This window comes from Polyodon spathula, chromosome 1 (assembly GCF_017654505.1).
Source record: "Polyodon spathula isolate WHYD16114869_AA chromosome 1, ASM1765450v1, whole genome shotgun sequence".
Classification (NCBI taxonomy): Eukaryota; Metazoa; Chordata; class Actinopteri; order Acipenseriformes; family Polyodontidae; genus Polyodon; species Polyodon spathula.
Genome location: NC_054534.1, coordinates 98,259,789 through 98,277,709, shown reverse-complemented (window position 1 = coordinate 98,277,709; position 17,921 = coordinate 98,259,789). Strand labels below are relative to the sequence as shown.

The following is a 17,921-nucleotide window of genomic DNA, read 5'->3' as shown; positions in this document are numbered from 1 at the left end:
AAGATAAACCTACATAACATACATTTTTTTATGCAATAATATGATGAGATTCAAATATCATACAATTACTGTATTTATTAAATGGTTTCACTATTCATACACATTTATTAAAAAAAAAAGAACCATAGAAGGCATTTCTACTTTCAATGAAGAATAGTACAGTGGACACTCGCTTATTAGAACTCATCTGATCAGTTGACTCACACTTTTGTTCAGTTTATCAAGAATTTCAGATAGAAAAGTGTGTATTGAACAAGGTTTTAATGTGATATTGCAACATGTGTTTGTGTTGAACTGTACTGGGTCCTAGCAATGCCAGTTTCTGTAATATCATGTCTTGTGTTCAAGTGTCTTTCACACACAGTAAGTAGTTTACACCACTTACTCAAAAGCAGTGTATAACAATACACCATGCTAAGAGAATGACTCAAAGTAATAGACTGCTCTCGTGCTTGCTGTGGGTGTAAAACATATTTTAACAGAATAGAATGAAGTCTGCTTGTAGAAGGGCCACTGTGAGGACGGATGTATATTAATCCACACTCAGGCAAGTTGAAGGGGTGTACATTTACAGCAAAGTCTACTCCAATTCTGAAACTGTCCCTTGTGAAACTCAAGGAATGTACATCTAAACAGAAGCATGTGTTACATGCAATACTGTAGGGGTTTCCATTCAGTGTATAGAACTCAGTGGAAAACACACGACAATGTGGAATACAGACACAATGAATTCACCGAAACAAGGCTATATTATGTTGATGAGCCTCTTCCCTCCCAATTCTCAGTCAGTTCTGAGAGGATGTGTTAGCAAAACCAATCCGTACAGAACCACAAAGTGTTAACATTGAAACAGACAATTATCATGGTTCATTGTAGGAGTCTCACAAAAGGACAATATCAAATGAACAATGAATACAGCACCACTTATAGCTTTTGAATCTCAAATGCCTTTGTGCATGAACCGTATGTGTGTGCGTATCTATAGCTCCTTTTACACTTGTACCTCTACCCGGTAGGTTCCGACCCAGGCTGGTTCCATCCCGGGTAGAGCATGCCATTGTGAAAGGGTCTTGCCATAAAGACAGTATTGTAATATAGACACTGCTACTTTTCATTAAAAGTATAAAACACAAACTAAATTAATTAATGTTAACTTTGAAATAGGGGGGCTACATATAGTTACATTTAAATGTTATTTTCTTTAAGGACACTGAAATGTTTCATATGTTTCTACACTAGTGAGAACCATTATCTAATAATGCAAAAGCCGAGGTTAAATCAATAGTAATTGATTCGCTTTCCACGGGATTTATTACAGATCCTTTATTTTCATTATGTTAGTGTTGCACAAGGTAACCCCTTTACCCTCGTCTTGAACGGTGATTGGCTGAATTAACCAAAATAATAATAATTGATTTATATACACATTACAACTGTACTGCTTCCAATGGGCTTATCTTTGCTTAAAATAAACTGGGTTCTGAATCAATAAATAGGGTTTATAATAAGAAATCCGTAGTGTAATTCTTCTGCAAAAGGGCAGTATGGCTTTAAGTGGTAATCCTGTTGAATCCAAGTGTTTGTTGCTAACCAGCTAATGTGGGCGGTTCAGTCTATGTCCACACAACACAGAGCGGGGGTATCTTTCTATTACAATCACTACATCGTCTCTCTTAAATGGCTCTTAAAGAGACACTGCCCACTATTACTGTCCGTTTTTTAATCGCCTTTCAAAAGACTAAAAATGAATAACACTAGGCTAATGAATACACCCATATTATTATTTCCTCGTGGCCTTCAGGCAACACTGCATGTAGCCCCTTTCATATAACCTAACAGTCAATTCGGCCACACAGACATCTTTTGCGCTGCAACAACCCCATAATTGAGTAAATTACCGTTTACACAACTCGGTTTCATCAAATGAAACCAGGAAGAATGGCTAATTCGTATGTGGAATTAAGTAAAATGTTTTAAACAAAAAGGCAGAATCAACCATTCACATGTCCATTACATGAAACGAATAGTTTCACCCTCTCGTGGTACGCCCACGGTTCGCAAGCATGGGTCAAATCTAGGGGAAGGGGCTGAAATAGTCTTCAACAGGCTAGGATACACCTTGATTCACACAGCCACAAAACAGCTTTGGCATAATGGAAACTCCAAGTCTCGTCGTCCAGCCCTTGAGCGGTTTTTTAAAACGAATATTCATACTACGTTTAAATTTTATATATTTTATATATTTTATGTATACACACACACACATTATATTATATATATATACACACACACAAACTCTGACGGTGATGAGTTCTATATTTTGGCAATTAACGCGAAAAACATAGCAACGCGAAACAAATGGATTTAATCAATGTCACCGTCTAGATAGTTATTTTTGTTACACTGAAACCGGAAGGTTAATCATTTACCAGCCATACTCCCCCTTAAAACTTCGGAGACAATAACCAGTAGCCTCTCTCTCTCAGCTTGGGAAGGTAGGCAACCTATGCTGTATCCGGCAGATGAAAAGTCGAAGATGAGGAGGGAATGACAACTGGAGAAACAAAAGATTCTCTTTCAAAAGAACCTGTGTCACACGTACGATAACAAACAAACAAAAAAGTATTTTTCTCTTCGTTGTGTCGCTATGTAGTGGCGATTCTGGGTTTTTGGTTTCAAGACATCAACGTTTTTTTCAAATCATTACAAATCAAGCAGTCCTAAATCAAGGAATATCACTACAAACAAATAACGTATACTGATATGACCAGAGGGAGCTGTTTTGTGCAAATCGGTAGATTAATGCAACACATTTTAATGAGGGCGAGAGTCGGCATAGTTGTTTTCTAACACTTCTCTGTTGACAAAATGCTGTCAGCATCTAAACAGGGGCATGTAACATGAATATATAAAATCTGAAACCGGTCCTTGAGGTTAAGAAAGTAACGGCACACTCAAGTAATACCGAGTACGAGTGTACACTATGTAATCACACTGAGCAAGCATGCCTTTAACTTGTGATTACTGTGACTAAGTGCAAATCCCAGTTGTGTTGCATTAACTGCATTGAAAAGGGTACCTGACGTTATATTTTTAAAAACCAGACATACATCCTGCAAAATCAGGTTACATCTGTACACGACCGCCCCCCACTCCCTCTACCAGAGACAGCATCAACACAGCTACTGTAAGAAAGCGAGTTCAATTTGAATGTTTGTCGCCAGTACATTGTCAAAAAGTGACTTTTCAATGTTTGCTTCGAGCCCATTAAACTCCAACTATTAAAAAGAAAAGAAAAAACTATTTTACACTAGCCCAATTTAGTTTCTTGTGACCAAATATTGTAATTGGTTTTATTTGGTAAGCTCCAAACTACGTGTAGTGCTTTTTTTTTCAACATTTCAAGATTTCGTCCATCCTTTTAAAAAGCAAAGCAACATTGCCCTCAAAAGGACTATTACCACCCAAATGTATTTTCTTTGGCGTGTGCTGTGTTAAAATAAAACTCTAACTTGTATAAGTAAACTCTATATTGTCCAGTTTATTTTAAACATTGAACCACTGTTTTATGTTTGCACATTTGGATAATAAATAAATAAATAAACAAACAAACAAATATCCTATCAAAACATACACGGGTAAGGGGATGGCGGGCATTAGAGTTTCTTACCGCTATCAATGTGTTGTTTCTCTGTTCTGCTGTCGCGGCGGACTCTGGGTCTTGTTGTTTGTTTTGTTGTTTATTATTTGCAGATTTTTTGGCTCTCTGTTCCAAGCTTCTCTGGTAAAGGCTGACCGTCTCCCTGCGTTCTATCTCCAGCTGTTCCACCTGCGCTTGCTGGTACCTGTTTTCGCAGTTTACATGATGTCTTCTGCAGCCTTCGATCCGCTGTCTCAGCCTCTCCACCACTGTGCTGTGCTTAGGAATGCTCACATTGTTACTGTTGTTATTAGTGTTGATGCCGCTGTTTATAGTATTGTTGTTAATGCAAATGCTACTGCCATTTGCAGCAGTGGGGGCTGCAAAATCCCCCATTCTACAGTCTGTGCACACTGTTTTGAAATAACTTTCTTTTGCTTCTCGTGTTCGAAATGTTTCCAAGGGGTAGGGGAGTGGGGTGGGGGGGATATAAGAAAGGGGGAATCAAAACACAAGAAGAAGCGGTACTGCTTCTTACATTCGGGAAAATCTGTAACTCAATCATGCAATGCCACTAAAACCATAATTCTGTACCCGAACTGCAGACAGACCAAATAACAACAGCGACTGTTTAACCGCGTTTAGCAGTCAGTCCCATGCGCAAATCCCGTACACTGTTGTTACTTGAACTCCATAGACGATCCGGATGTTACGAGCGATCATCACACACAACAACCAATGTTGCGAGCCCGAAGCTTTATTGTGTTTTCCTTTAAGAAAAAGTTTTGCTGTTTACACCGCACAAACTCCGGAGTAGTTTTGCGAACTTGCATTTCATTAGCTGCTCTGTAAAATCCTCAGGTATAACGCGATTTGTAAAAATCCTGCCCTTTGCCGAGTGAGTGAACGAAGTCCTACAAACGCCGAGCTGCTGGTTTCTTACAGCTGCTGCCACCATCACAATGATCAAGTGCTCTCCTCCTCCATGCCAGCGGAGTGATATCAGGACAAGAGCTGAGTAAAAAGCAGCTAGAGGCTGTGAGCAGCCCTGGAGCAGCACGGAAAACTCGGGGCAGAGTAAAAATCCTTCGGGATCAGGATTTGCTTAAAAAAACTACTTTTACCGTCACGACCCGATTACCTCAAGTGAAAAATTTTAAAAAAAGTTTTAATATTTCATTCAAAATCTACTTTTAAAAACGAAAATATTGGGTAACTTAGTTGCTTTGATGATGAATCAAAGCATACAAACGCGTATTTTGATAATAAAATAGGCATTTGCTTATTATTATTATTATTATTATTATTATTATTATTATTATTATTATTATTATTAACCATTCTACATTTTCTATTCATTTGTTTGCATGTATACAGCATATAGAAAGCGATGATTATATCTTCCACAACAAGCACCACCCCCATCGTATAGGAAGCGGACCAACTATTTAAATAATTTCCTATAGAGTCAAGTTTCCTTTCCGGCTCCCCAGGATGCTGCACAGAAGTGACCTGACTTCTCCTGTGTTACCCTTTGCCAACCACATTACTCGCGTACACAAATATGAGCTACTTACAGCAAAGGTAGGAGAACGAACTGTAGCCTACATCCTCAAGCTGTATTTCATTAGAAACATCTACCGCGAGTATGAAGCTGTGTTTTTTGTTTATTTTTGTTTTTAGAGTATCAAATTATCTTTTTGCATTGATTAATTGAAACTTTTCAAGATTTTTGTGACTAGGCTAAAATGCAAGACAAAATTGCGCCGAAAGCAATAAAATATATAGATGTCAGTAGGGCCTTTTTCTATGACCACGGTGTTGTTTTCCCATTATTTTGGTGCTTCTAGGATCCAAGCTTCATTGCTGTGCCCCCGCCTGCCTGCTTGCCTGCCTGCCTGTTCGCCCCACAACAGCATTGCAAAGTGGACTCATGTCAATTCTCCAAGTAGTTAAAAGCATGTTCATTTTGCACATTCAGTGTAAGCCAGAGTTAATAAATCATCTTGTGTTACAAAGAATGCCTTCATTAAATAACGACTACTGATTTCACGTCATACTTCCAGATTAAGTATTATTTTTTATCACCAATATACTTGTTTAAATTAATTTCAGGTGCCATGCAACAGTCATGAAGACAGTTTATGAAAAGTACAGAAAAAAACAAACATACAGCACAGATAAACAATGTGCTGAGTTTGACATTAACGGCATGATTTTCAAAATGGGCAAAATAATGTCGCAAAGTGATTTCTAAAAGCTGATTTGGGTCACTAAGTATATGACTTTCAAAGAGTTTAAATGAAATTAGTATGTATTCATTTGTTGATGCTTTAGAATATAAATCAAATGACGTGGTTGCATTAATCAGGCTTTTAAAATCATTTTGAGACCTAGTTCTTATTTTGCCCCTTTTGAAAATAATGCTGTGAAAGTACTATTCTTGAATGAATGAATGAATGCTTAATATGAACTATTTTGGCTTGGGTTTATAATAAAAAATTCATTTTGGTGGAAAACGGATGCCATTTTGTTTTCAAACAAAGTTTGAAATTACATTTACAAGCATTGCAGGTTATAGCACAGGGGCAGCGCTGTGTAGTTCACAGAATGCACACAACTCAATATCTTTTTAAGGATGAAGTAGAGCACACACAGATGTAAAGATGGTAATCGCCCAGGAATCAAGCCAGTTTTTAAATGGAACACAATCATGGCCAATGCAGCAATGACCACCACTGGGGATTTGTTGTTTTTCTTGCTGGTTCAGGACATTTGGTGCAGGTTGATTAAAAATAGATCCATTAAAAATCTCTTCACCATGAAGTTTTAAAATAAACTTTTGTTGCTCTGTTGTCCTAAATCAATGTAATTGCATTAAACCTTGTCTGCTGTGTGTCTGTTAAGAGGCCAATATATAACTTTTAGCTTTGGGCTTTTACTGTCTGTGCCATCCCACTGGATAGAAACAAGAATCATGCTGCTAGTTAGCACTCTTCCAAGAGTTCTAGCATGCTCGTGGTTTGCTGTATGACTTTACAACCCCTCAGTTCACATGGATTTCCAGACAACTCTTTCCACTATTAACCTTGATTTGTGACTCGGAAGCAACTGAGCTTTTCCTGCTTAAACTGTTATTACAATATAATGTGGCCTTGCTTGTTTATAATTTTCAATTCCATCCACGTTAGGGCAAATATAAATTACCTCACTGCTGCTGCACTGCCATCACCTCTTAAGAATTAGCTGACTGTGCACCACTGCAGGGGCTGAGGAACAATCTCTCTGTGTATAACCTTCAGGCAAGGTAGGTGAGAATTATTAAGAATTATTATTATTGGTACATATCACCTTTACTTTCCTTTTAATATGAAAAATGGACCCTGTTACTACCCAAGAAACTGTGATTTGAATTAATCTGTAAGATTTTCTACCTAAACATATTCTGTGGTCTGTGGCCATTGGCCCCTGAGAGTCTTACCTAGTAAAATCACAATCACGTGGTGTGCAAGGTGAGTGTTACAGTTTCTCAGTTTTGCGCTTCAGTCCAGGGTCTGGTAGTTTGTAGACATCCACTGTCAAGCTCCTGGATGTAAAGAGTCAATTACGCTGGGTCGGAGAATCACCAGCATTCAGCTTTTCTGAGCGGGGATGAGAGAAAATAACCAGAGAGAAAAACAAGGTCAAATACTCCAGGCACACTAAATTTAAAGGCAGGATTATATGCTTGTATTATATCTAATAACTGATAGATTATATCCTCAATAATAATAATAATAATAATAAAGTATACCCAAATGTACTTAATACATTATGCAATGAAGGCATGTACAGTTTTGTTATTATGCACAGTATTATATTCAGACCTAAATGAATGCTGCTAGGGTGTCAATTGGGTCATGAAATGAGCAATTGTCACCTTGTTAAGTTGTCTAGTGCAGGTAACAATGACTGACATGTAGGTCAGCATAACGATAGCCATGATCAGCACACAATAATTGCATTTTTTGGTCATGGTCATCTGATGGAGCCAAATGTAATACCTGTAGAGGAGCACAGTAGTTTTGTATACTTTAGGTACGTTTTAGATACCGGTACTTTACTGTTGGATATCGTGGCTATAGTGAACACCAGTGTAAGCACTAATGAAAGCAAATTGAAAGGGTGCTGTGAAATGGGGAGATAAATAGGAGAACATGCCGGAGTGTGACAGTACAGTCTTAATACACTCCAAATGGGGTTTCAATTCTTGTATGAGGTCAGTTTTTGTAACTGCTACCCATAGCAGAAGGAACCGTTCCTTTTTGTGAAAGGTTTAGGGCAGAAGTGCACAACTCAGGTCATGGAGGGCCGGTGTCCCTGCAGGTGTTTATTCCAACTGCACCCTAAACTATTTTTATTGGACCTTATTAGACGCTTAGTTGGTCCAATTAACCAATGTAGGGTATGGTTAGAACAAAAACCAGGAGGGACACTGGCCCTCCATGACCTGAGCTGTGCACCACTGGTTTAGGGGATACCAATACACTTTATGAAACAGTCCCCCTACTCCTCATAAAACTTAAATCGATAAATACAAGTGGCCTCGCGAAACAGCCACAGAAAGAAAGGATTATACTGTCCGGGAGAATGTGCCTTAACCCCTAATGGCTAAAGGTTTGGGATGTATAAAAGCATACTTCTACATCATGAACTGTAAATGTTCAGCATATTTGATTTACTACAGTTTAATATCACAATATCTTTCATATTTTAAATTCAGAAATAAAACTTTGTGAACAGGCCTCATAAACTGATATTAAACAAACAAACAAAAAGTAGACAATGCACCCTTTTAAACAGACGGGCACAGGAATATTGTTTGTAATCATTATTCTTTTATTTTATTTTTTTTACTCGTATGCCCCAGAGGTTTCTGACTTCTCTGGGGAAGTGTAGCTGTGTTGAAATCAGTAACTGTTGAAAACAAATTACAGTAAAAATATTTATAAATGAAAAAAAAAATAATCTTACCTGTAGTCAGAATTTGTTAAGCAATCCTTCTGTGAACCACTGAAGACTAGTCAATACTGGGGTATTGGTACATTTACCAATTCAGGGAGAAGAGTTTTGAATCTGTTGTAATTCAAAGGTGTATAACATGTTCATAAGACTGATGGAGGCTGTCTGGTTGTCGATATGGTAGGTAAATCACCGTGGGCACCACACTAAGCTCCTCAGCCCTATACAGTATATTATACACTGTGGAGGAGACTGAGATGTCATACGGAATGAAGTATAAGCCCATTGAGATTCATCTTGCAAAACACTGATGAGTTCCTCTGCTGTCAAGCCAAACTGAAATAGAAACACAGTGGATGTGAAGCGATTCAGTTTGCTGCAGTGGAAAGGACAGAGTAAACCACAGCAGTGGGTAGACTGCAGACTAACTGCACTGTACTGCAGCTGCAGGGTAACACATTGTGAACATTTGACGCGTTAAATTTACAAGGTCATTTTGCAGTTTCTCATGCGTATACAATGCAAATTACATGTGATTTACCGCGCTTGCCTGTGCTTTGCCGTGCTTACAGCTTCCACCATCAAGTGTTTTACTACAACATTTTTACAGTGAATTTTTAAAGCCAGTTGAAGACAGCTATAGGGAAAGTGTATAAAACTCAATTGCTTATCATAACTCAGTAATATTAAGGAAAAGGTGCAAATAAAATACATTAATTTACACTTTAAACAAAGCTTGCTTATACAATGGTTAATACTTAAAAAAAAATATATATATAAAAATAAAAAATATTAAATAAAAATACAGTATTTTCTGTATTTGCTGTTTTTCAGGTTATGCAGATTTTTCATATATAGTGCTACTTATCCTGGCTACCAGACCCTCAGCATGAGAAAAGAGAGGCAAATAAGAAATTGATTTTTTATAAAACTCTATATGTTGTCTATTACAGGAGCAGGTTCTAGTATTATTTTCAGACTCCAAGCTATTTCTGAAGACATCGCATGTCTGCAGGTTTTTTAATCAAACAGAAGTGTGTCTGTGATAGGGCAGAAGCCCAGTGTATATACATTGTAAATAAAGATTCATTATTTTGACCCCATCCCTGCCAAGTCCATGTGTAGAATGAGGCTGGGTCTTGATTGAATAATTGCTCACCAATCAAGTCCCAGCCACATGGTATAAAAGGGAAGCAAAAGCCCTTGCTTAGGAGAAGGTGTTTGGAGGTGTTTCAGTGGTGGCTGAGCTGGAAAGGAGAAGGTCTGTTAAAGTATTTGGATTTGAGTCCTGTGTTTTGCTCCTGTTTGGGTTGCTTGTTTTGGTGTTAATAAAAGTGTGCAGCTCTTTGTCTTTGGGTCTCCCCTCCTGTCTGCTAACAGCCTTGGCCTTGACACCATCCTGTCACAGTGCCAAGTAATTACAAGATTGTTCTCCTATATATTTGTAAATCCTTGGGCTCTTCTGAAAGAATACTCTATTTTGGCTCTTGGTTTCAAGAAACTAGTTATACTGTGATATACAAATTGACAAGACTTTCACTGCAGCTTTAATTCATGGTGTACCTATGTGGCAAATAAGTTGCCTGCTGTGGAGAACTTCTCCAGTGTTTCAAGGGCTGGTGTGTTGAGTGGGTTCAATAAAAAGAACAACCTCACAGGTTTTTGCAATCAAGCTCCATTTATTACCAGTTAGGATCCAAGGCTACATGTTGATTTCCTAGTTTCAGAAACCTCTGGGTTGATCCCTTAAGTGTTATCATATAGTGTATATTTTAAGAGAACACAAAATTGTCTCTTTTCAAAAGACACTATACTCAGGTTAAACTTATAAACCAACACCTCAATGTACAACAAAATCTGTCTCTTTGGCCAACTCATTAAAAGGGCTACCTTTTATTTTAGTCCCAATTTACGTTTACTGACACAGTGTAAATTAATCTTCAGTATTAAGGCTACCCACATCACTCACTGTATTCAGTATTAAGACTACAATCTGAGAGATCATTGTAAAATAAGTTATCTTTTAGTGAAGTGAAGACATCCAAACTCTTAGTCTTTTAAAGGGAAGTCTCATTGGGGATTTTTAATATTCCCTTAAGCATTCATGTATCTCTCAAAATGGCATTGCAGTGCTGTAGAAACCTGGAAGGCTACAAAGAAAAGTTGTATCTTTTTTTCTGATAAGTTGAGGCTTGAACTGTGAGCAAACCAACATCTTTCATCAGCCTGTTGCTTTTCATCCGATGCTTTTCACGGACCATTATACCCAAATGGACAAGCCTCTATTTTCACATCCCACAGATGCACAGGCCCTGAAACAGAGTTCTAGTTCAGTTTGACATCCCTCTCTTGAATTTGAATGGGGGTCGGTCACAGTTTGGGGTACTGATTGAGTTTATTGTGCACTCAGGCACACTGCAACATCACTTTCCAGTAGAATTCTGGGAGGAAGTAGAAACAGCAGGTCAAACTCATTACAGCAGGCCTTGATTCACCAGTGGCTGTATTTACATTTACACCAGCTAAAAACACATGGGGCCACCAACATATGTACCAAGATAAATATTATCTACATGACTCTTCCCCTTTAATTACTAATCTCAGTCAACTGAGAATGAAGCAAGAACACCCCTCAGTCTGGTAACAAAAGGGTTAAAAGGAGAATACCTTTAAAAAAAACTCTTTATCGTCTGTTTTTGTCCTTGTTAACACCTTACAAAGCGTTGTTCAAGTCCCCAGCAATGACTCAATCATTAAGAGTTACCATACTCCCTTAAGAGAAATGGCCCTGTGACTGTACAGGTGTCAGTTTCACACGTGGAAAGATTCCAAAATAGAGTGCAAAAGCCAGTTTCTGTTTGTTTTTTTTAAAGAAAAACAGGTACTAGTAGATCAGTTCTTAAATAAAATAGCTATAAATAAAATTGATAAAATGTAAGGTTTATAATACTTTTCTATGGTCTGTAAACATGTTAAACACAATTACCTTCCTTGTTTCAAAGTACCAAGGTAATAATTATATAGAAACACAGCCTGCTCATGCAAGTAGCATTCACTTCTTATGCCATTTTAGCAAAATGGATCCTACTCCTGCAAATTCACATTTTTGAACAGTAGTATGCCATTGTATGTGGTTTGTGTAATTCTCTATTTAATTTTACGTTCATGTCATTATTTACTAGGCTTACTAACTAATGTTCCTTTTCAACCATGGGGTTTGTTCTGAAAAGAAAAAAATAATTGGTGAGGTGGTTTGAATAATCAATCTGTAGCAGTGATTTTGTATAGAGATCTTACATTTACTAACTCACCTTGATAATTCTGCTTTTAGTCTTTTCAGTGGTTCCATCCAAGTAAATAATGATGTTACCTGAAACGGCAATAGATAATTTATAAAAACGACTGTCATAAAAAAAAAAAAAAAATGATACTATGATATTACACATTAAATGTGTAATTTATAAAAATGGTCCCTACCAGGGAAAGTGAAACTCTATATATTATATATATATATAATATAGATATAATAATATAGAGATATATATTATATTAAAATATAACCTCTATAACAACATTTGCTGGGAAAATGTAAACAGGATATTGGATTGAGGCCCCTTTTTTAAGCCTACCTCAGTCACTGCAGAACTCAAACTAACTGGAGCTGCTGCCCTGTCCAGCAGGCTTAGGGCTAAAGGAATGGCAGGAATGCTTTCCACATCCACCCCCACATCACATTTGTAGATAACTGGACACAATGGCCAATCCATGGTTGCTTGCTTTCTTTCTGAAAGCACTGTTTAGTGATTTGAACCTGCATTTTCTTCCTGTTATATAGAACAATACGCTACATCAGTTGCATGCATTTCTGCATCCCATTAGATTTTGTGTGTATGTAGGCAGACTATTTTTTGAGGAGCCTTATGTTTATATTTGCAAGGTGGCATTACATTTGTTATATTGTCTTATTGTTTCTGATTATCGTTATATTGTTATTAATAGTCGTCATAACTTGCTAATTCTGGTGAGGTCTGTTTTATCAAATTATGTACTGGTACAAACTTTAGGAGGCAGACATATCTTGACGAAGAGTTTGAATCCTGTCAAGACTGTCGTTAAAACATTTTAATATAACAAAAAAACATCATTTAAAATATTGTGAAAGATGTGCAACAGGGGAAAGCTTAGACCAGATTCTGAACTGAGGATCTTAACTACTGCACAAAAGGAACGTTTGCAGTTCTGTATTGTCTAACTATATCGGTATGATTGATAAGTACAAAAACTACAAAGTGACAATAACTGGATCAGTCATTATGGAGATGCCATATCAGTGTCTAACCCTAGTGTAACTATAGCGTTGCTAAACTTATAGCAGCTTTTAAAATGTGCAAAACAAACAACAGCTGTTATAAAAGATAACTGATCAGATTATTGGCGTGTTAGAAATAAATCATTGCTAACAGTTCTCATAGTTTTTGTTATTCAGTACTATACGGATATCAGTGGCATAATAACAATGAAATCTAGGGTAAGTTACAAAAACAAAGCTTCAGTCCTATTAAGATTTTTGTAACTTGAGCCATTTCGTTCATTTCGTAACTTGTCTGTCTGACACAAGTACTATATACCTGTATATGTTACACTGTTCTAATTCAAATCAAAACTGCATCAGTTAAACAGACTTCACGGCTGTAACGAGAGTGCAGTTGTTCTCCCCAGAAACCAGAAGCAGAAAATAAAGTGATGGGGATACACTGGCCAGTTCAAAACAACAGGAATGAGTGTGTGTATGGATAGATGAGATTTGTCTAGAAGTGACCTGCTTAAACAGCCATTTCCTAGTTAAACATTAACAACAATACAGAGTCATTTGTGCGTTGATTGCAAGTTTAGCCAGCTAAAGAGATTTCCAAGAAAGTATGAAGGTAAATAAACACACAGAGCTGGTGCCTATCTACCCTTTTGAAAACATGATAACCCCACATGACCACCTTCTGAAAACAATCCTATTTGCATGACCAGCTTCTGAAAACAATCCAATATTGCAGAACAATATTTTAATGTTCAATATTTGTACAGAGAATGAAATTGAGCTGAGCTTTTTTAGAACCTTTCAAAGCCAAAAACATTTACAGGATTGCTTTAAAGGTGTCAACTAATATCGACAAGCTGCTATTTAGTTACTGCAAAGGCGCAGTAAATCCATGAAATAAATAAAATTCTAGTGAAAATTTGAATTAGCTGTCATTTATTAAATACAAAAAGTGGTCCCAATCAAAACTGGAACAATTTTTATACTGGGAGTGCTGAAAACCATTGAGCAAAACTGTAATCTCTGTATATGATGGAGGCTAACCACAGGGTTGCAGCATCAACACCTGTTTATCTATTGAAGTTTGAAAAATCCTTTAACCACATTCCTTGCTAGAATGTCTACAGCATGCTTACAATGAAACGTTTAGACCAAACAGATCGAAAAGTAACATTTACTGTTCAGATCCATTGAAGTACTGCAATTTAGAAAAGTTTACTTCTAAAAACAGGTTGAACGAAACAATCAGAAATTCTTTTTTGGGACATTTTCAATAAGCGTTCAACTGTGAACACTCGCGTCTAATGCATTCCAACTACTAACCGACTCTCATAAGATGGCACCTGTCTGATTTATAAAATATTCCACCCCTGTTGTGACAGTCAGTGCTGATTGGTCTATTATTTATTGTCCAAAGCAGTGTAAAAAGTTGCAGTGCCCACACAGCTCATAAGATTCACAAAACTAGCAGGGTTTATCACTGCACCCATAGATGTACAGCACCCCTCGTTCCCCCTTGACTGTGTACAATCAAATTGTCAAACAATCACATGGGGAAAGAAGTTGTTTGTTATTACCTTGAGAGTGATGTTTTGAAAACCTTGACTTCAACTACAGCTTTAACCCTAACCTTACCATATTCATAATTAATGGAGAAGTCTATCGGCTCACCATGCTAGATCTAACTGAATGTAAGCATATTTTAACAAGCTAGCCTGAAGGCATTTTCTGCAACAACTGTCATTAATTTACTGCAGAATTCAGATACTGACAATTTCAGGACTATGGCTGGTCTTATTTCATTCCACCACATGGGACAGAAACATGCAGAGACACTTGAATGCTAATACAGCAAACACCTCTGTGGTGATATTATCTACATGGAAAATGCATTTAAAACCACTCTAAAGTTTAAATCTGATGGCTTGTGAAGAGAAGTGATTACCCCAGCAACGTCATGTTATACTAGGCCTCTGTTTTTTACATTCTCACAATAGTAGAAGCAGCCATCCAATATGGATGAATTGGAGGAACTTCAAATAAGGGTACATTGACTACAAGGTAGTTTCACTTCCATTCACAGCTTGCTCTTAGCACAAAATTCTGGGACTGTGGGGGTGGAACTTCATACATTAACAGCATGTATTTAACAAGTGATATTATCAATCATACAATTTTGTTGGACATGTATGTTATACAACAGTTACAGAAAATGTGGTTCCGATTGTGTTTGAACTAAATCATTAACCGGCCCAAATGTCTTTTCTTAAAATAGGGGCAGAACTGATGCTCTGAGTTAGTTAAAAAATAATAATAAAAAAACCCCACAAAGTTAGAGGCAAACTTGGTTCTTATTAATTCACCAGAATACTCTATTCCAGTTATCTTTATTTTAAAGTCTGTGTTTCAGTCTGTCTATGAGAAATGTACCCCTGGTAATAGAATGGCTGGTAATGCACACAGATCTGAGCTGCTAAGGCCCAGTACAAAGCAGAGAATGTTGGAAAATTTCATTTTTTGCCATTTAAAATGGAAGAAACTTTGAAAGCTTGCATAGTGAATAACACTATTCAAGTTTCTTTTAGCTTGTAGAGAATACACTCTAGAAATCATGAGGAAAGTGCCTCCTGCATGATCTTCAAACTCGGCAGCAACATTTTCTACAATCTAGTGCACATTGGGGATCTGAGCACCTCTACAGCTAATCCAATAGGAATTCATCTAAATATTATTAGACAAGATCAACTGATTCCAAACTGTTGTGCCTTTATAAGCTTAGCCATTCAGGGCCCTGCATGGTAAACTTTTATAATGGACACCACAGGAGTTCTTTTCAAATCCTTTTTATTTCAAAGTATAATTACCCATGTGTTTTACTGAACAGAAATGACCAATTTAATGTGAACAAAACCTGTAATGTTAGAAGTAAACCCTAAAAAGTAATTTCCTAGTTGTTTATTTCAAATGTTGTTAATTTATAAAGAATTATACAATTTACACTTTGGAAAATATTCCCAAGCAATATATGGCTTTCCTTGAACAATACAAATGTGTTTGTGACTGAGGAGCCATCAAACAGTCTACTTATCCCACCGTTTATTAAAACTGAGCTTTGCTGTTTCCTTTCTTTTAGATTTACTCTTCCTGTCTCTCTACCAAACATTGTGCATTTTTGACCATTCTGTCAAGGAGGCTGCCGCTATGCACCTCCTCCCACTCCCACCCTATTTTGTGGCAGACCGGAACATTCTTTAAGCTTTTTTTTTCTGGAAAAAGGTAAAAGATTGCGTAACTGTCCTAATCCAATCCAATGCAAGGTTTGCATCTAAAGTACTGCTACTTATTTCTAAACCACACTTTAATTTCACAACCTGTGGGCCTGAGCTGGAGGCCCGTCATGCTTCCCATGCATTTTATTAGTCACCCTATAGAATTAACACAATTTGCTGAATAATGTTTTTAACATACTGAACTACATACTGCTTTGTAGTTTTCCATATACGTCACGAAAAAACTGACTAAAATAGAAAAATGTGACATTTCAAAATGTAATTTCTATGCTTATGATGCTCAGATCTTCCTCTCCTTCTCCCCCTATGACTCCGCCACCCGTCCGGTCCAGCTCATCCAGAACCCCGCTGCTAGTCTGGTGTTCTCTCTCTCTCTACGCTCCCCTGCCTCCAGAGCCTGCTCCTTCTCCACCCTCGCCCCGCAGTGGTGGAACGACCTTCCTATGGATGTCAGGACTGCTCAATCCCTTACCACCTTCCGGCGCCTCCTCAAGACAGACCTCTTCAGACCACATTCAACTCATCCCTTCTTGACAATATAGCACCCTGCCTTCAATTCACTTTAACTTGCACTTATCTGTGCCCTATTTTACTGTATTTAATCCTTCACTTAATCCAATCTGTAGTATTTTGTATTTTAGCTGCACTTGTATCTAACCCTAATAATGTAACTATCAACACTGTTATCTGCTCTTGAACTGCCCCGATATCAAATCATACTGTGTTTTGTATTTGCTCTTACTAGGACTAAAGTCATTGTATTTAATTGTACCGTATATATAAAACTATGTCTCAATTCTAAAATTGTAGGTAATGCAAAACTTTTGGCCAAAGCTGTACATGGTACCACAAGCTCTCCCTTACTCTGAACAGAAGACCCATCTGCATAGCTCTCTGCAGCCTTTGTCTCTGAGCAGCAAAATAAAACCCATTACCAAAGGGATCATTCCAGACCGCAAACACCCTCAAACAGTAAGGGAAACAGCAATTAACACTCAAAGTGCTGACTTTTCTGTATTTAGTTTTAACTTTATTATAAATAAAATGTATCTTGATAATTGTTTCACAAAAAGTCTGAATGGATTACAGCTGGCTTGGGTGGTTAAGTGGTTAATGTTTGATCGATTAAAACTTGATAGAAAATATATCATCTGCATCAGAGGTAGGAGACTAAAGGGGGTGGGGTGGGAGAACCTGTGAATGATATCCCACTTCACCTCTATTCGATTAACTGTCAAGGCTGTCAATTGAAAGGATGATGTGTTAGTTCAATCAAGATAGATATTACTCCTTTTTCATATTATTAACCTTGTCAGTGCCCTTGACAAGGACCCTTTTCACTTTCACTGTGCTTCCCAGTGCGTCAGATTTCAAGCATATCATTTTGTGAAAGTGCTATGTTGTTGTAATTTTAACAATTTTAATTGCTTTTTTTTGTTTGTTTTTTTTTTTTTGCTGATTCAGTATGACTATGTGCTGCTGTCTTCTGGAACGCTCTTGTAAATGTGATGCAAACCTCATCCTGGTTAAGATCTGAATTGAACTTTAAACCTTCCTTCCATTGGCTGGATCCAAAGGCCCAAATTAACACTGATCTTCATGTTACTTATTGTTCACTTAGGTAAGATGAGCCAGGATCCTGGTCTAGGAAACCAGTCGAAAAAGTTTAAGAAGTGTA

General features: G+C 37.3%; 1 protein-coding gene and 1 long non-coding RNA gene across 3 annotated transcripts in view; one reads left to right on the top strand and one right to left on the bottom strand.

Moving 5' to 3' along the window:
- The window catches only part of LOC121325155 (mastermind-like protein 3), a 139,184-nt gene extending 134,553 nt beyond the window's left edge, over nucleotides 1-4,631 (bottom strand). For both annotated transcript variants that reach the window (XM_041267475.1, XM_041267482.1), the window contains exon 1: nucleotides 3,671-4,631. In XM_041267475.1, coding sequence (XP_041123409.1) covers nucleotides 3,671-4,036 — 366 coding nt within the window. In that variant the 5' untranslated portion in view covers nucleotides 4,037-4,631. The remainder of the gene's footprint in view (nucleotides 1-3,670) is intronic.
- A 504-nt stretch (nucleotides 4,632-5,135) lies between these two features.
- LOC121301988 lies at nucleotides 5,136-16,615 on the top strand. The gene is made up of 4 exons (XR_005947672.1): nucleotides 5,136-5,224; nucleotides 6,832-6,947; nucleotides 16,087-16,229; nucleotides 16,576-16,615. It is a non-coding gene; the product is annotated as an uncharacterized LOC121301988 (long non-coding RNA).
- Nucleotides 16,616-17,921: the final 1,306 nt, after the last annotated feature.